The 18,149-nt window shown below is 42.4% G+C and overlaps 1 protein-coding gene across 1 annotated transcript in view; it reads right to left on the reverse strand.

Annotated features, from left to right (window-relative positions):
- DCAF5 (DDB1 and CUL4 associated factor 5) overlaps nucleotides 1-13,168 on the reverse strand; it is a 686,846-nt gene extending 673,678 nt beyond the window's left edge. The window contains exon 1 of the mRNA XM_044073987.1: nucleotides 12,688-13,168. Within this exon, the coding sequence (XP_043929922.1) occupies nucleotides 12,688-12,907 (220 nt within the window). The 5' untranslated portion in view covers nucleotides 12,908-13,168. The remainder of the gene's footprint in view (nucleotides 1-12,687) is intronic.
- Between the last annotated feature and the right edge of the window lie 4,981 nt (nucleotides 13,169-18,149).

Consider the following 18,149-nt stretch of genomic DNA (forward strand, 5'->3'; position numbering starts at 1 on the left):
ACTTCTACTCTGGTTGATTTATCCTTAGCTTCCATAACAGAATCCCTTTTAAATCCATACTCCTAAGTATATCATTTTATCATGTCCCCATAAATATGGCTATTGCTGAACCATTTTGTGTGTGAGTACATAGTTTACAGTTATTGCCTTTGTTTTATTTCTATAAATTTTGTATCCCGAAAGTGTCAAGAATGTTCCACAACAATTGAAGTGCCCTTTTCTGGTTTTATCAGGTACAAAATAATTTTTGTTTTTCTTTTGGCTTTTCCCGGTCAGGGGTCGCCACATCGGAGCTGTGTTTATTCACGTAACATTTGTTGGCATTTGTTTGGGGTTAATGTTTACTAGCATTTTGCAGGGTTTACTATATATCAGAGACAATGCAACACAGTAAGCAGGCCAAGCCAATTTGGGTGTCAAGGCATAGCGTTCTCACAACGGACAATGACATCTGTTTCAATGTTAGAAGTATAGCACAGGGAAGAGGAATTTGGCAGAAGCTGAGGGCACCAGCTGATACTGACTGGGATATAAATGGCTTCTCTGGAAGACTTAGAGACATCAGACCAAGATACGAGGCTCCATTTTATGTCACACAGATGGCAATTCAGGGCAGTTATGAAAAGAATTAGGAAAACTCGGATTAGTCAGTAGCAGGATATCATCTCATTGGTTTTGGACTGGAGAAACATCATATGCACATGCCAAAGGTGACAATGGAGGAGACAACAATGCGGTTAAGGCAGGTAGAGATTGCAGGCACACACAAAATATACTAGATCTCACATGTTGTAGCCAATACTATTTTTTTGCATTGTTCATCATTTCTATGTTTATCAAGTATGACACAAGCTCAGAGTAGCTCTGAGGACCAACCTGGATTCAAAGAAGAAAGAGCACTCACATGATGGCTGGACATAACAGGGGTGCAGTAAAAAAAAAAAAAATCTGCTGAGAGTTCTGAAAAGACAAGCGGAGAAACTGCTGTCTAAACCAAATTTCACTGCTGCAGTATTCCCTACTAAAGGGGATTTCCTGCCGTGAAGTCCTCCGTCCGGCCAGTTTACAAATGTCTACCTTTACTTTAAGGTACACTAAACGTCACCTGGACACTCCTTGTGGAAGGTAAGGCATAAAGGTAATGTTTAGGTGTATCATCCTCAGAACAGATTGCTCCAGTAGGAACAGCAGTCCAAGGAAAACCAAGGAGAATCTGCACAGCCAGGAAGGGAAAAACACCAGGGGGATGGAGGGAGTGAATATTGCAGCGGTAAAGGCAAGGACATCTACCATTATGGTAAGATTTTACACAACCGTACTATGTCCTTACATTCACTGCTGCAATATTCCTTGTTAATGGGAGAGTGCAAAAGCTCAAGAAGAAACCTGGGAGGAGGAAGCAGCAGAGCCCTCCAAGAAGCCATGAAGAATGGCATCAGCAAAACCAGCTCTAGCTCTGGAGATACCATCCAACTGGTAATGTTTGGTAAAGGTATGCACAGAAGTCCCGGTAGCAGCTTCAAGAATACAATCAGCATCTAAGCCTTTGAAAAAGCACCAGAAGAAGCCACAGCTCTAGTGGAATGAGCCTTTAAAAAAGGAAGGCTCTCACCATGAAAAAGTGTAACAAAGGGAAACAGCCTGTGAAATCCAAGTGGAAATAGTTTGCTTGGAAACAGCCAAACCTAAAGACTTAGGATGAAAGGAAACGAATAACGTCAGACATTCTGAAAGCTTTAGTTTTATCCAAATAAAATCTGAGCTGTCTATGCACATTTAAGGTATGCAGCACCCTCTCACTGTCAGATTGCAGAGAGGGAAAAAAAAGTAGGCAAATTAATAGACTGATTAAGTGACAACTCATTAACCATCTTGGGCAAGAAAGAAGGATTAGTACGCAAGGACACCCTGTCCTCATGAAATATCAAAAAAGGTGGACAAGCCATAAGGGCTTGCAACTCAGACATCCGTCTGGCAGAAGTAAGAGCTAACAAAAGAACCGTCTTCCAAGAACAGTGTTGCAAGGAAGCTGAAACAGCAGGCTCAAAAGGAGCCCGAGTCAAATTATCTAGAACAAAATTAAGATCCCAGGGAGGAGGAACAGGCTTCCTGGGAGGTCTAATATTAAGGATGCCTTTAAGAAATTGCTTAGCCTCAAATCTAGAAGCTAACGGGGGAGTTAAAGGCAGACAAGCAGAAAGAGCGGATAAGTGGGCGTTAATAGAAGAATAAGCCAAACCAGGACTGAGCAACTCACGCAAAAGAAAGAACCAAAGGAACATCCACAAAAAGTGGGTCCAGGTCACGAGAAAGACAGCAAATAGAAAACCTCTTCCATTCAGATGAGTAGGATTTCCTAGTAGTAGGTTTCCTAGCCTCCTGCAGGACCTGCAGCATGTCCTCAGAAAAAAGGTGTCTATTAGGAATCAAAACCCTATTACCCACAGTGTCAGTTGAAGCGTGGACAGGTGGGGATGGATGAGAGACCCCTCGTTTTGTGAGAGGAGATCCACCCTGTGAGGTAACGTGCGATGATTGCCCCTGGTCAGATGCAAAAGTAGAGGGAATCAGTGCTGTCATGGCCAAAAGGGAGAACCAACAAGAGTTTGGGAGCATCCTGTTGAATCTTGAACAGGACTCACAAAATGAGAGGAAGGGGACGGAATGCATAAAGAAAAACCCTCTTCCGAGAAAATGAGAGGGCATCCACTTTCCATACCAGAGGACCTGGGACTCTGGCACAAAACAGAGGAAGTTGTTTGTTCAGAGGGCAGGCAAAGAGATCTACTTGAGGAGTACCCCACTGGTGAACAATGTCTAGGAACACATCCCTGTGAAGCATCTATTCATGGGATTGAGTGAAGAACCTGCTCAGATTGGCTGCCACAACATTCCGATCTGAAGGAATGTAAACTTCCCGAACAGTCACATGATATTGGATAGCCAGTTCCCATACCAGAAGTGCCAGCCGGCAAAAACAGTAGGATCTTTTACCCCCCCCCTCATTTGTTGATATACCACATGACTGTGGTATTGTCCGTGAATACCTTGAGAGGTCCTGCAGAGAAGAGAGTATAAAAGGCCTGAAGAGCCAGCATAAGTCCGTGAATACCTTGCGAGGTCCTGCAGAGAAGAGAGTATAAAAGGCCTGAAGAGCAAGCATAAGAGCCCTCATCTCTTGATGTTGATGTGCCCCTTCAGCTGATGAGGTGACCACACTCCCTGAACCCTCAGGGAGCCAAACGTTGCTCCCCATCCCACATCTGAAGCATCTATGAACAGATCCTGAGAGGGAAGCAAAAGCTGAAAGGGAAGCCTTGGATTCATAGACAAATCCACCAGAGAAGTTCGTCCTTGAGACACGGGAGAAGAGGAACAGGAAAGTCTAGAGGATGCGCATGCTGAAACCACAGTGACTTCAGAAACCACTGGAACTTCCTCGTGTGGAGTCTGGCCAAAGGAAGCATCGGAATGGTGGAAGCCATGAACCTCAGAGCTCTCAGAAACTCCCTCGCTGAAATGGAGGACAGGGGAAGAAGAGTTTGAAAGAAAGAAATGAGAGTTAATGGCTTTGGAGGAGGCAGGGATGCCAGCATTAGCACTGTCTGAATCCTGCAACCCAGAAAGACATGATCCGGAGAAGGAATCAGGGAAGACTTGTTGAAGTTTATTGTGAACCCCAGGCTCTGAAGAAGAGAAATGGTAAAATGAAGATTTTGCAAAAGGACCTCTGGAGAAGACCCCTAAATCAGCAGGTCATCCAAATAAGGAAAGATTTGGATCCCTTAAAGCATGCAAAAGGCAATCACAGGAGCAAGGCATTTGGTGAACACCCTTGGGGCAATAGAAAGGCCAAAGCACAGAACTGAAAATCTCAGGAAGCAAACAGAGAAATGCAAAAATCTCCTGAAAACAGGATGGATCGGAATATGGAGAGAAGTATCCTTGATGTCCAGAGACACCAGAAAGGCCTGAGGGAGCAAGAGAGGAAAAAGGGACTGGAGGAACAACATCCGAAGGAAGGCACCTTCAGAAAGGTGTTCAGATGGGAAGAGGTCTAAAATAGGTCTCCAAGTACCTTCTTTTCTGGCCACTAGAAACATTCTTGAATAAAACCCTTTCCCCCTTTGGGACACAGGCACTTCTTGAACAGTACTCTGAAACAAGCTCCAGAAGAACCTCTGGGGAAAAAAGGAAGCTGTTCCCGAGGAATACCCAAAAAAGGAGGATAGGAAATCCAGACTATGAAGTACCCTTGACGAATGATTGACAAAACCCAAGAATCCTGGGTGATCCGGAGCCAAAAAGGAAGAAAAAGAGAAAGGTGAACAGAAAGAGGAATGTGGCTGGGAATGGGTGGATAGTCGGACAGTACCAGGTTTGTCAAGAAAGGAAGGCTTAAGAATCCCTGCAGTCTGAGTGGGCTTAGCAGGAGGAGTCCTTTTACTACTCTTTTTACCTTTAGAAGGAGGGTGAGACTGCCTACGAACAAAGGTCAGCTTAGAAGGGTAGTTCCGTTGAAATTTAGCCACAGGAAAAACAAAGACATGCTTAAACTCCTGTAAACCCTTCCCCTTGTCCTCAAGAGACTTAAATAAACCAATAGCTGCTTTACCAAACAAAAGAGTATTAACCAGAGGAGCATCCAGCAACTTAGTGTTAATATCAGGCAAAGACTGAAGCCAAAGCCATGAATATCTCCTCAGAACTGAACCAGAAGCAGCAGCCTTTGAAACGGCATCTGCAGCATCACTAACTACATTTGATAGAATAACGAACTACCTGAGAGGAAGTCCTAGCAAGGAAAGAGCAGAAGATTTACCTTCAGAGTCTAGAAGATCAGAAAGAACCTAACAGGCCTGAGAAAGAAGAGCCAAGACATACCTAGAGAGATATGGGTCTGATAATTCATCTCTCCTAGCTTTCAGGGCTATTAAGTATAAACGTTCTTACCTAGCCTATCCCATGGTCCTACTGTCCTTGTCAAAAGGCAGTAACGTAGACGAAAGAAGCAATTGAGACGGCTTATCAGAGGCTACAGAACCACAGAGGGATAAGCAGCAGGACAGTTAAACAAAAAGAAACAATCCTCAGACACCCTATAAAACCTATCAGACTTCCTGGGAGCAGGGGCAGAGAATCCTGTGCTTTAGAGGCAGTGGAAAAAACATGCAATAAAGCAGACAAGAGAGGAGGAATGGCCGCAGGTTTAGGAGATTCCATTTGCAGTAATTCATAGTACTTCTTATGGATATCCAAAACCTGAGCACAATCCCACTTTACATCCATCATCCTAGAGATTGTGTCCCCAAGAGATTGTGTCCCCAAAGGAAATTTCCTCACAGGGATTATCTACAGTATGAGAATCCTTCTCCTCAGACGCGTAGTCTAAAGAAGAAGAAATCTGGGCAGAATAAGTAAGGGAGTCATCATCAGAATCCACCTCAGAAGAATGCAATTCCCTTGGCCTTTTAGGGGAAGAGGCAGACCAAGGAGGAGCAGGAACTGAAACTGCTGGTGGAGGCCGCAATGACAGTAAAGCATTAAACAACCCCTGAGTAAAGGCCCGACACTCACTTTGTGGATCCCTACGAGCAGAAGAAACATGGTTAGTTTTCTGTTTCTTCTTCAAAGGGACAGCCGTCCTGGAAACCTGAGAAAGTCCAAACTCAGGACGGCATTCCACAACTGCAGTAGGAACCTCTCCCTTAAAGAGAAACTCAGTCAACTGTAGTTCCATCTGAACGCCCAAAATGGACGCCTGCAAAGCATCACTGGACATGCTGCCTGCCAGATCTTCACCGGCCTCCAACCCAGACTTAGTAGAAGAATCTGACAAAACAACCAGGTGAGCCTCCGAGTACATAATAACCTCAGGAGAAACCCCCGGCAGAGGCTGGACAGCAGAAGATTCTGGTCTTACCTTATGCACCTTCTTCTTCCCAGATGTCTGACCCTTAGGGCAGGAAGTTCAATCCACAGTACCCGCAGCAAGAAGCTTAAGTCGCTGGTTCTCAAGGTCAAGGAAAGGAAAGAAAGTCTACTATGAAGAGTTTTGGGGACAAACGCCCGACAGATTTTATAAGATGTATGGTCATGAATAGCATCAAGGCAAAAAGACACTTATTGTGGCAGTCTTTATGGGGAATCAGTCTCCCAAACTGGATTTACCCTTCCTGGATAACATTTATTTATTTTACATTTGTTTACTGGGATAGTCTGACTGGATACATGTCCATTTTCAGCAGAGGCCCGGGGAGAAAAGCTCCACATAGACAAACTTACATAGATTACACAGAAGTTAGCAAACAATTATAAAAAACAAAGTGGTTATATACAATGGGTTAGTAGTGTTCCCTAGTAGGGACTCACTTTTAATTGTTTGTCCATGAGAATTGTAAGAGACATCAGATTGGAAGCCGTGCTTGATTATGTAGTTACAAGTTATGATAATTGCAGGATATGCTTTTAGTTTATAACTTAATCAGGGTTGGTACATCGGCATAGCCAATTCACTTTGAGATACTGTTTGAGGTTTTTTTGAAGAGACTTTTGGAGGATTGTAGGGTTATATAGTTTGGCAATGAATTCCAGGTTTTGCCAATGAAGTTGGCAAACAGGGATTCACCAGCAGAGTTATTAGCTTTGTGGGTTTGGACCAGTAGTTTATCGGCTGACCGTAGGGATCTTGGGTTGCTATATGGCTTAATAATATTTTTAAGTGAGGGGGTATCCTCAAGGTGGTACAAAATTTTGTGCGCTATTAAGAGTTGAATGAATTGAATTAAGCTGGGTAGTTCTAGCCACTCTAGTTGTTCAAGGTGCTGGCAGTGGTGGGTTCTATAGGTGGAGCCAGTGACGAATCTGGCAATATGATTCTAGCTATGGGACAGCTTACCTACTTCGGATTTGTTGAGGTTTGAGAGTACAGGCAAGGCATATAAAAGATTAGAGAGTAGGTGTGATCGGGCAATTGCAGTCCTAGCCAGTGGGGTTAAAAATGTCTTGTTTCTATACCGTGATCCAAGCTTCTTATTGATGGTCTGTATGGTTCTGCTGACCTGTAGGTCAAATTTAAGATTATAGTCTATGATAACTCCTAGCAGTTTGGTGTGATTATCTGGGGAAATAGTGGTACCATTGTTAGATGCGACAGAGAATGAAAGTGTGGTGGATCTACTAGTGGGAGAGAAGAGTAGAAGTTAAGTTTTATTGGGGTTCAGAAGTAGGCGCTGGTTGGTGAGCCAGTGATAGTGTTAAATGTATTTTGGGTTAAGATTTGCAAGTCGGATGGGAAGGTGGCTGAGCAGATGAGAGTGGAATCATCGGCTTATTGAATGCAGGTGGCTTTAGGGATAGCAGTGTGGAGGTTGTTGATAAAAACAGAGAAGAGTAGTGGACCTAGTATGGACCCTTGAGGGACACCAAGTGTGAGAGGTAACAGGCTGGAGAGTTTGCCCTGCCATAGTACCGCCTACTGTCTACCAGTCAGGTAGGACTGGAACCACTGGATAGCAGGCTTGTTGAGAGAAATAGATTTTAGTGAAAGAATGAGAAGTACATGGTTGACCATGTCAAAGGCTTTTGATAGGTCAAGAAAGACGGCAGAGGTTAGCCTATTGTCATTCCTGTTTTGGTTTATGGCAGTAGTAAAGAAAAGGAGGGCTGAGGTGGTGCTGTGGTATGGCCTGAAACCATGTTGGGAGTCTGATAGTAAGTTACTCTGTGAAAGGTACTGCATTAGTTGCTTGTGTACACATTTCTCCATTATTTTGGCTAGTGGGGAAAGAATGGCAATGGGTCTATAGTTGAATATGTCTGAGGAGCTACCACCTTTATGGAGTGGGATGACGTGAAATATTTTCCAGAGGGAGGGGATAGCATTTTCGGATAAGGTTCTGTTGATGAGGATAGATATGGGATATGCAATGGCATCTGTAGCTATTTGTAGGTACTCTGCAGGGAGGAGGTCAGCAGCGAGGGTGGTAGGTTTTAGTTTTTTTAGAACATTAACCCCAAACAGCACTAAACAAACAGTAAAAGTAACCAAAAACCCAACTGGGTACTTATCTGCAACTGTGAGGACTCCAGCAAACAGGAGTAAGCACAGAAAAGGCAATAAACAGAGAAAAGGTTAAAAAAAAAAAAACACTGATGTATGCAACAGACCGACGGTTAAAACAGTGTTCAGACTGGCGGCAAAGAAGTTCTGAGGATGGTACGCCTGAATGTCACCTTTATGCCCTACCTTACAGAAGGAGTGCACAGGTGACGTTCATTGTACCTTAGAGCAATGGTAGAATTTTGTAAACTGGCCGGATGGAGGGCTTCATGGCAGGGAATCCCCATTAGTAAAGAATACTGCAGCGGTGAATGTAAGGACATCAATTATTATCCAGAGAGAAAACTGGTGAAGGAATAGAAACATAAAAGCAATTAAGAAGGTTTGTTAGACAATTGGTAAGTTCACTATTGGTAAGTTCACTTTACTTGGAAGAGCTGTAGTGTACAATTCATGAGGAGTGCAATATCACCTAAGTTGTATAGAAGTGAGTTATTTCATTAGTCAGAATCAGCTATGAAATGGTTCACAACAACCCACAACAGGAGCTTAAGGAAATACTGCCAGATGCGCTTGTATGGAGAATGCTAGATCACCTGCTTATAGCACAAGAACAGACCTGGAAGGCTAACCTGTGGGTCAAACAATGTGGTCCCCTATTATTAGGCAGGCTTCAACCACTGTTTGGCAGTAGGAGACCCCATCTGATGGGTAAACTGGAGCACGTTCTACCAGTTTCAGTGTGCGGGTTTGGGTCAGTGCCCAAGACCCAGATTTTGAGATCCCCTTCAGCAATAAGTGTTGGTTAAATGACTTTAGGGGACTGCCAAGTTCAGATACTGATGGTGCTTACTGGTCTGACTGGTGCACCTTCCAAGCCCCACCCTTTGGACCCATCTCAATATTCAATAATTGGCATGTGAATCATTGAACTAACACTGATCCAGTTAATTTGATTGCCACAATAATTGCATGGCTGCTACCATTTCCTCCATGTAAGGTTGTTGTGTAAGTAGAAGCATGCTTATTTTTAACCCAAGACAATGAAAGTGGACCAAGGCCTCATTGCTCAAGCGCAATTGCCTGGGAGAAAATAGCAGACTAGGAAAATGGGGAAAAGGGATAAAACAGGAAAGGTACTAAAGGGGAGGGGAATATTCAAAATGATAGTTTGGTATTTGGGGTAGGCAAGAGCAAGGCAAGTAGAAAAAGCAAGCCCTTTCTGACAGTGAATATCAGGAGGATAAGATACCCACCCCTCACCTCCTTCCTCAAAAACAAGGAATGGAACTACAGGAAAAGTTATGGGCAGGGATTTTGAAGAAATTTCCTATTTTTTTACCTGGTATTTGCCTTTCACAATACAAGATAAGAAGACTAGATTAGCACAGACATATTGATAAGGCAGAAGGATAGTCTTAGAAGTCTAAGTTTGCAGGTGGAGGCCTGGTAGGAGGAAGCATGGGCCTAGACCCCTTATATCTAGCAAGCTTCAGCTACCCACAGCAGCAGAGGGCCCTCAGTAGGCATACGAGTCATTGTATGTTCCACCAGGGTCAGCAGATAGGCTACAGGCTAAGACCCAATATCCACATTTTGCAGTGCTTCCTTGAGCTGTGTATGCTGGTCAGGGAGTTGCAGAATTCATGGAACTGTTTATTGCAGATCTTCCCAGGCACTGGTGTTTGCTAAATAACTTTAGCAAAATGTCAAACTAAGATATGATGGTGCTCTTTGTGCACATCTGAATATTTGGCATTTCATTCACAGAGTGGCTAACTGGCACTCATAAATAATTAGACTGACGCAATATTTTTATTTTTTTATTTACCATTTCTTTTACCAGGATAAATCCGACTGAACAACAGGTGTCTGTTTTCAGTGGAGTCCTGCGGAGAAAAGCTCCAAGAAGTTACAAGGCGAAATACATAGCTTAATAAAGAATCACAGTAGACTGCAATAGTAGTAGTTAGATAACAAGTGGTAAAATGTTAACATATGAGGCAAAAAACAGTTAAATGCAAAACAAACTCATAGTACAGTCAGGACATCACAAGTCTTACAAAAGTAGTACAATATGTGAACACAAGGTACCCAGAAGTAGGTACATATTTACAATATTTACAAAATGTACAATGCACATAGGTGATACTATAATGTATGCATTGGAGGCTTCAGGGGGTAGCCTGCCTACAGTGCGGTGAAGATTCAGGCAGGGTCTTTGCAGCTGCAAAGAGGGTAAGCTCAGAGGTGGGATTTAAAAAGGTCCTTAAATGTGGTTGCGCAATTTTGTATCCTGAGGTCAGATGGGAGGGTGTTCCATGCTTTTGCAACCTCATGGGAGAAAAGGGCTTCTCCAGAGCTGTTCTTGCATGGATTGACTTCAATCAGGGATTTGTCAATTGATCGTAGTTCCCTGCTGGAGTTGTGGAAGTTTACTATGCCTGCTAGGGTAGGGGTTCTCTCTGGTTGGTATAGAATTTGGTGAGCTATGATGAGTTGGTGGTAGTGTAGTAGGTTTGGAAAGTCTAACCAGTGTAGCTTAAATAAGGATTGACAGTGGCAGGAGTGTGATTTAGCGTTGGCAGCAAACCTAACTATGTTATTGTAGCAAGCAGAGAGTTTGTTCAGGTCGGTTTTAATAATGTTAGTTAGAACTAGGGAGGCATAGAGTAATGTTGATAAGAGAGAGGTTCTAGCTATGGTAGTTCTAGACTTGGGGGTTAGGAACTGCTTGCTATGATACAGGCATCCTAGCTTTTTATGGACTTTAGAGATAGTTTGGGATATGTGCTTATTGTATTTAAAGTTGCTGATCAATAGTGACACCCAGTAGTTTGGCCTCAGCTACTGGGGTGATGAGGGTGCTATTGGCTGAGAGGATGGTGAAGGTGGGGTCACAGTGTTTAATTGAGTGGAATAGCATTAGCTGTGTTTTTTGGGGTTTAGTATCAGCTGGTAGCAGTTCTCTATTTTAGTGAAGGATTTTTGGGCTTTACTTTGTAGCAGATGGATGTTGGGTGCTGAGCAGGTCATGAAATATATGACTGAAGCCTTTTCCCTCCATACAAATGTGATGTGACTATGAACTATGAAGATGTTCATTTTCATCCAAGGCAATAAAGCTATCCCTGTACCCCTACCGAGTTTAAAGCATGCTGACAACTATGGAGAATACAGCCCCTCTTTGACACTTTTCCAAGTAGCTTGGTCAAAGATGGGTTATAAGGACATTGGTCAAAGACTGAGACACCTTGTGAAGTTGCAGATTTAGGGCAGTGAAAAAGTAAAACTGATACTCAAGGGTCTACAAATGAACTTCCTGCACAGCCTAAGCAAGGATGTGTAGAAAACTCCCATCAATTTCTGGTTAAGATATGGTCAGTAAAGCTATTCAGAAGTTCATTCATTTGTTTCAAAGATATTGCAAACATTACAGAAGAAGCAAGTCATATAGCCTGTCATCAAGACTGTGCCCTGGCATGTAATGTTTATACACCAACACACTTGTATGAAAAAAATAATGCTTACGTTACAAAATGACATTAATTTATCTACTGCTCCCCGAAAAGACAGCACAACAAAATAATAAATATGATGTTTATGAAGATACTACCACTAAGAATATAGAAATCACACCAGCACACAGCTGACGTTACTCTTACAAAAATCAAAGTAGCTGGAATAGCCCCTTCAATGCTTACAGCCATCACGTCATCACAAATAAACACACCCACACACAGTTTTACTTGCTGAACTGACAAATGACATCGCAAACCTTAAAAAGGAATGTTATGCCGAAACGTATCTAATAACTGGCACCGCTAGAAATTAGGCTACCAGTTGTATCTCCAAAAATCTGCCGCACTATACCACGAAAAAGTGAGGCATCGAGGCCTACACAGTAGCCTTTGGTCTCCCCTGACATGGAAGTGCCCTAATTCCCAAAAAGGGAAAACAAACTCGTAAAGTCTACACTTTATGAAAGGCGTTTATCAGCTGTCTTCAAGACTTTATTTCCGCAAAGGTTCACTCAAGCAATAACTGTTAAAAAAATAGCTGACACCATTTCCAAAGTGAAACATTTTTCTAAAGTTGACGTCACATCTTCGGTATATCATCAGTCATGTACTGGACAATTTACAAACGAGAGAAAATAAATCAACAGAAACACAAATAACTATTATTACAAACAATCTCCCCACCCCCTTTGTCAACTGCGTCACTTCTATCAAGAGTTCGGGAAGAATCGCTAACAGATTCGACAAGTCAATCAGATCCTAAATAAAACAAAACAAATACATTCAGTAGGGGTTGCAGTAATTTTTTTCATGAAAATAAATTGCCGTTTTGATCGTGTGCCTAGATGGCATTCCGATTAAGATAAATATTGCGTGCACAGCAACCCCAGTTCTAATCCCCTCCCTCAATGAGTATTACACTTAATTTGATTACAAATTAATTAAAATAGGAAAAGATGAATATTAAGCAAATTATCTTTACCAACATGCTCCTCCCCTACAAAATGCAAACGGTCACCTGTCACCCGCCAGACATACACCGTGAGAGGGACAGTCAGTTTTGGGGGACCTGTCCCCTCCCCCTCTCCAGAACCTCCGCCTTACCTGAGACAAGTAGCTCCCCTCCACGGTTAGAGAATTCGATGGCGTTGACACAGCCAAAGTGGCCATATAAATCCGTTTTGTAAAGGTTTTTGCTATTCTCCAGCCGAGTCCTCTGCAATCTTTCTTTCAGTGTATAGGGGTGCTCATTCCCTCTAAGCCCCCTCTGATTTAGGTATTCCACTAAAGAGACCCGTCCATTGCTTAACACCCCTGACTTCATTTTCGGTGGAGGGTGTACGATCCGATCTTTCGATCTTCCTTTCTTTCAACACTGTGATACTGAGCTTGAATCCAGGGCGCCCCGTTCAAAGCCCTTTACTGTCTGTCAGCTAGGAAGCCATAGCCAGGAACTACTCCAGACCCGTACGGGTAAAGGGTGATGTTACCACTGCTACACACACGGCTGTTTCCTGATGCTTGCCCTGAGCCCTCCTACTTTGTATTAACAGCTGATGTTAGTACAGACACACCATTACTTCTCAGCTTGAGGTAGGGGGATGCACTTCCTGGTACAGTACTCAAGACAGCACGGTCCTCCAGCAACGCTATATTTTCCTTTTAAGGTGGAGATACATTTTTGTGGTCTTTTGTATTTTTCAGTCAGTATGTGGTCTTTTGTATTTTTCAGTCAGTATGTGAAGGGAGATGCTGCTCCGATTGTTAAGCAGCTAATTATTTGAATTATAATTTTATTACTTTAATAAAATGATAAAAAAAAATGTAACTAAATTTGGTTATTAACACTCATCTGGACCACATAAATCACAAGGTGACCACCACAGACATTATTAAGTCCCTATTCACCATATCAGCTTTTTTTATTTAAATCTTCATAACTATAAAGGGCAAATTGAAATATATTTGCAATATTTAATAAGAGGGTAACCATTTTCATTAAATTATGCAATATTCTTTTTTTTTTTTTGCTCTCTGACCCCATAGAGTTTGTTTGTTTGTGTCTTTCAGCTTTTCCCGGTTAGGGGTCGCCACAGCGGAACAATTTAAAAGACATGTACGTTCTGCTTTCTGGGTACATTTGCATTTTAATTTCCCTCTCTGTGTAACACACACATACACAAGCTAGGTCTCCTCTTCCTTCTTATGTATTTATGCTTATTTTCATTTATTGGATATGTGGGCTTGGACCATTTTCATCCATGGTGCAAGATCAGAAAGAACAAAAGTAAAAGCACTTGTGATGTTAGTTCTTATCCAGTCAGGTTACAGAATAAAGTTAAGGTTGCCACCTTTTCAAATGCTAAAAGTGGGACATTTTTTTGTAAAAACCTTTTGCAGGACAAACTCTACCCGCAGCCAATGCAAAGGATTGAATATCACTTTTTGCCAAAGTAAAAGCTTATTATTGCAACATCTGAGTTTCTTATGCTGTTCCATATAATATTTAGATGGTTCACATACAAAATAATAGTTTTATGCAATTATTAAAGGAAGCTTGTGAAATATTTTTTCCTCATAAAATCTCAAGATGCCATTTTTCATTTTTTTCACAGGGCACAGGTGCCCAAATAGCGACTGTCTTGAACTAAGAGGGACAGGTGTCAGGTATACAAAACTGAAGAACATGGCAGATGTATATTTACAGAAAGGAAAGCATATAGTTTTACATTAACATAATTCATTGCAAAATAGAAGATAGACATGAGAAAGTTGAGGATACAGACTTGGCATGGTTATAAAATACCTGCAGCTACAAGGCAAGCACTGTTATTGTATTTTAGCAATAACTTACATTTGGCTGTGGATAATGCAGGATTTACCGTGGTTTTATCACAAGGGTGCCACTGCCCCAGCCAAATGAGAGTTATTTCTATTATGTAATGATATTGTTTAAGAAAATAATGTTTTTACCTTTTCTAAATAATGCCACTGTATAAATGAACTGTAATGCTTCTCTGCAGCTTCTCTCTTGTAGGGGACATCTAAAGCATATACTGAGTATCATAGGAGGTTACTAGGCTATTGGCCCTGAGACCGTTATAAGCCTAGCCAAGAGTTTAGCCCATGTTTAGACAAATCAGCACCCAATGCCCCTGTCCATCAAGGACATGGGTGGAATCCCAGGGGTATATTTTCTGTTTCCCATCCAGTTATCCAGGTTGTGCTTAAAAAGGAGTAAAGAGGTACTGTGTTTGATGTGAACTGGAAGTCTATTCCACGGATGAGGGCGTCTCTGGGACACAAATCTGTCCCACCAACAAGTCCTGTTGATGTCACAGAGCAGGTTGAGGCCACGCATACAGGTTACTTGAGTGGAGCATGACTTGCGGATATACAACAGTCCCATCAAGGTGGGGTCCATGATCGCCTTCTATGCCAGACAGAGGTCACCTCTGAAGAGTCTGTATGAAACTGAGTAGAGGGATATAGCTTTTAGCCTATTTGTGTATGGTAGGTGTTTGAGGACCCGGATTCTCCTGGTGAGGAACCGCTGTGGTCTCCCCAGCTGCTGCATGTGCTTTGCGAGGTACATGTCAAAAGGTGCATTGTACTCAATAATGGGCCTTATAAGGGAATAATACAGGGATGTTATGACCTCCTTGTTCCTGGATGAGATACCCTTACTAATGAGGTGGGCTATATAGAAGGCTTTCTGTACCACGGAAGTAACATGGTGCTCAAAATTCAGGTTGCTATCAACCTGAGTGCCCAAATCCCTCACCCCTGATTGAGTGCTTAGGACGTTGTTATTAATGTGATAATTTTTGGGGACATCACTCTCCCCAAAGGGGATGATGTTGCATTTTTTGGTATTCAGCTTGAGGCCATGTTTCTGGCACCAGTCATTTGTCTGAGTGAGACTCTCTTGGAGGATGTCCACATCACTAGGGGAATTGATAACCGCACCCAGCTTGCAATCATCTGCAAACTTTGTCAGCCATAGCCCACTGGTTTGACTTGCACCTCAGAAAAGTATATCCCAAATAACAGAGGCCCCAAGGCCGAACCCTGGGGTACGCCGCTTGTTATGGGTCTAGTGCTTGAGGTGGCTTCCCCTGTTCTGACTACGTGGGTTCTATCAGTGAGCCAGTTTGCTACCCATCTGGTAACATATGGATTGAAGCCTAGTCAAGAGAATTTATCTATTATGCCCGAGTGTGGAAGTTTCATAGGCTTTGGCCAGGTCAAGGTAGGTGATGTGCACAGTCTTCCCCTTGTCCATGGCTTTGGTGACTTTCTCAAAGAAGTCGACCAAATTTAGCAGACATGATCTCCCCTTGATGAAGCCAAACTGTATGGGAGCAAGTGTTTGGAGATTGCCAATGTCCTTGTTAATGAGGTCCACGATAATCTGTTCCATGGCCTTGCAGATCAGGCTAGTTAGGGTGATGGGTCTATAATTTCCCAGATGAGTGGACGGTCCACCTTTGTGTAAAGGGATGACAGTGGCTGTCCTCCACTCAGCTGGGATGAATCCAGTACTCAGGCTTTGGTTGAATAGGGCGCCTAATGGTGCTGCAGGTTCCTGCCTGAGTTCACGTAGGATGCAACCTGGGATGTTATCAGGTCCCATGGAGGCTGTATTTTTTACCTTTGAGAGAGCAGTGATGACCTATTCCCTAGATATAAGGGGAAGGAGTCAGGTACTGGGGATGTCCTGATTTACTGATGGGGGGACAGACGGGTAAAGTTTTCGATTAATCTGTCAGCCAGCAAGTTTGCTATATCTACAGCATTTGTATATGTGGTGTCCTTGACCACCAGTTCTGAGCAGATCTGGGTGCTTCCTTTGAGGATGCAGACATATTATATGCTGAGTATATATGTGCTATCACCTTGCACAGTACATGGTAGTGTACATTGCCTTTTCTAAGGGAGTCAAAACTGTTTATGTGTGGTACTGTTTCCTTGGACACACTTAGTATCTAGACACATGAGGGTTTTTTATTTTTTTTACTTTTGACAACTATCACTCATAGTGGCATGTTTTCTTTACTTCTGTAATGACTTTATATATATATTTTACTTCATGCTCCATAAACAATATTTACAAATTAGAAAAAAACAGTAGTTGTCACCACTGTCAGTTCATTAACCACTAGCTGTGGTGATACTTAGGATGTTATTTATAGTTATACATTGCACAAGTGTGTAAGGAGAATTGGCAAATAGTTGTACTGCACAGAATGTTAATGCAGTATGTTTGAGCACAGTGGTGCTGGTTTTCACATGTGTGCAGCCTAAGAACCCCTAAAGCAAACTGTGCAAGTTAGGCAAAATTGTGCACGGGAGGACCTGCCCAGATATATAAGATGTGCACACAAGGTCTGTTGTAACTTCAAACATTCGCCAAGTGAGCTGGGAAGTATGGCCTTGTTCTAATATCATAATACTTTACTCAATAAGCTGCTCATATCTTGGTATTTATTTATTTGAATTTGTTAACTGGGATAGAGCATTGCTCACATTTGACCAATTTCAGTCTTGGTCAAGGACATACAGAACAAGCAAAGTTACAATGATTTTCAGGAACTGTAAGAGTATAATTACAAGACAGAGTATGTAACAGTCAAATATTCAATACATACTGGTAAATAGCAAAAACTAATCATTGATATAATGTGGAATTTCTAAGAGAAAGACACAGCAGTGCTAGCATGCAAACAAATCCACCATACCAGCAGCCTTAATGTGCAGGTGGCCAGTGATGGAGAGCAATTTTTTCATTCATAGGTCTAGAAAGGGGGTAGATAGAAAAGATGGAAAATGGGAAAATAGAAGACAAGGGAAATACAGCAGGATGACAAAAAGATGGAGGAGATGGCAAAGGAGTGTATTTTTTTTTGGGGGGTGATATATATATATATATATATATATATATATATATATATATATATATATATATTTTCAGAAAAAAAGAAGGGGATATTGGGAAACAAAGGTAACAATGTTAATTAGGGCAGATAGGGGTACGACAAAACATTACAAACTGACAATACAGGAATGGGTGATTACAGAATAGGCAGGATTTACAAAGAGAGAAAAAAGACAGACAGAAGATGAGCAACTAGTGATGGGGAAGGATATGAGGCAATGCCTAAGGGGTGGGTATGACACAGTAGGGTAGATGCATAGATTATGGGGGAATAGGAGGGGGAAATAGGACAAGCACACTATCAAAATGGCCTGGGCATCTTTATTGAGAGCCCTCCCCAGAGGCACCAGTCCAGGCATTCCCACATGTTGATGGGGGGTAGGTCTATATTGGCTTGAATGTCTGGAGCTTGTCTGTTCAGTGAGTCTTTCACTGAGTGCAGGAGATGCTGTTATGGGCCCCACAAACTCTCTAGTGCCTTTTCAACCTCAGCCTCCACTACTGCCTGTGTCTGGGACTGCTCATGCTTGTAAAGAGACCCAGGCTGTCCACAGGAGGGGATCCACCTCTTCTCCCTAACAAGACTTCTCCAGAATGCACAAATGGTCAGGATCTGCCTTCCATAGTG

This window comes from Protopterus annectens, chromosome 6.part0 (genome assembly GCF_019279795.1).
Source record: "Protopterus annectens isolate FY-2018-M chromosome 6.part0, PAN1.0, whole genome shotgun sequence".
Taxonomy (NCBI): domain Eukaryota; kingdom Metazoa; phylum Chordata; order Ceratodontiformes; family Protopteridae; genus Protopterus; species Protopterus annectens.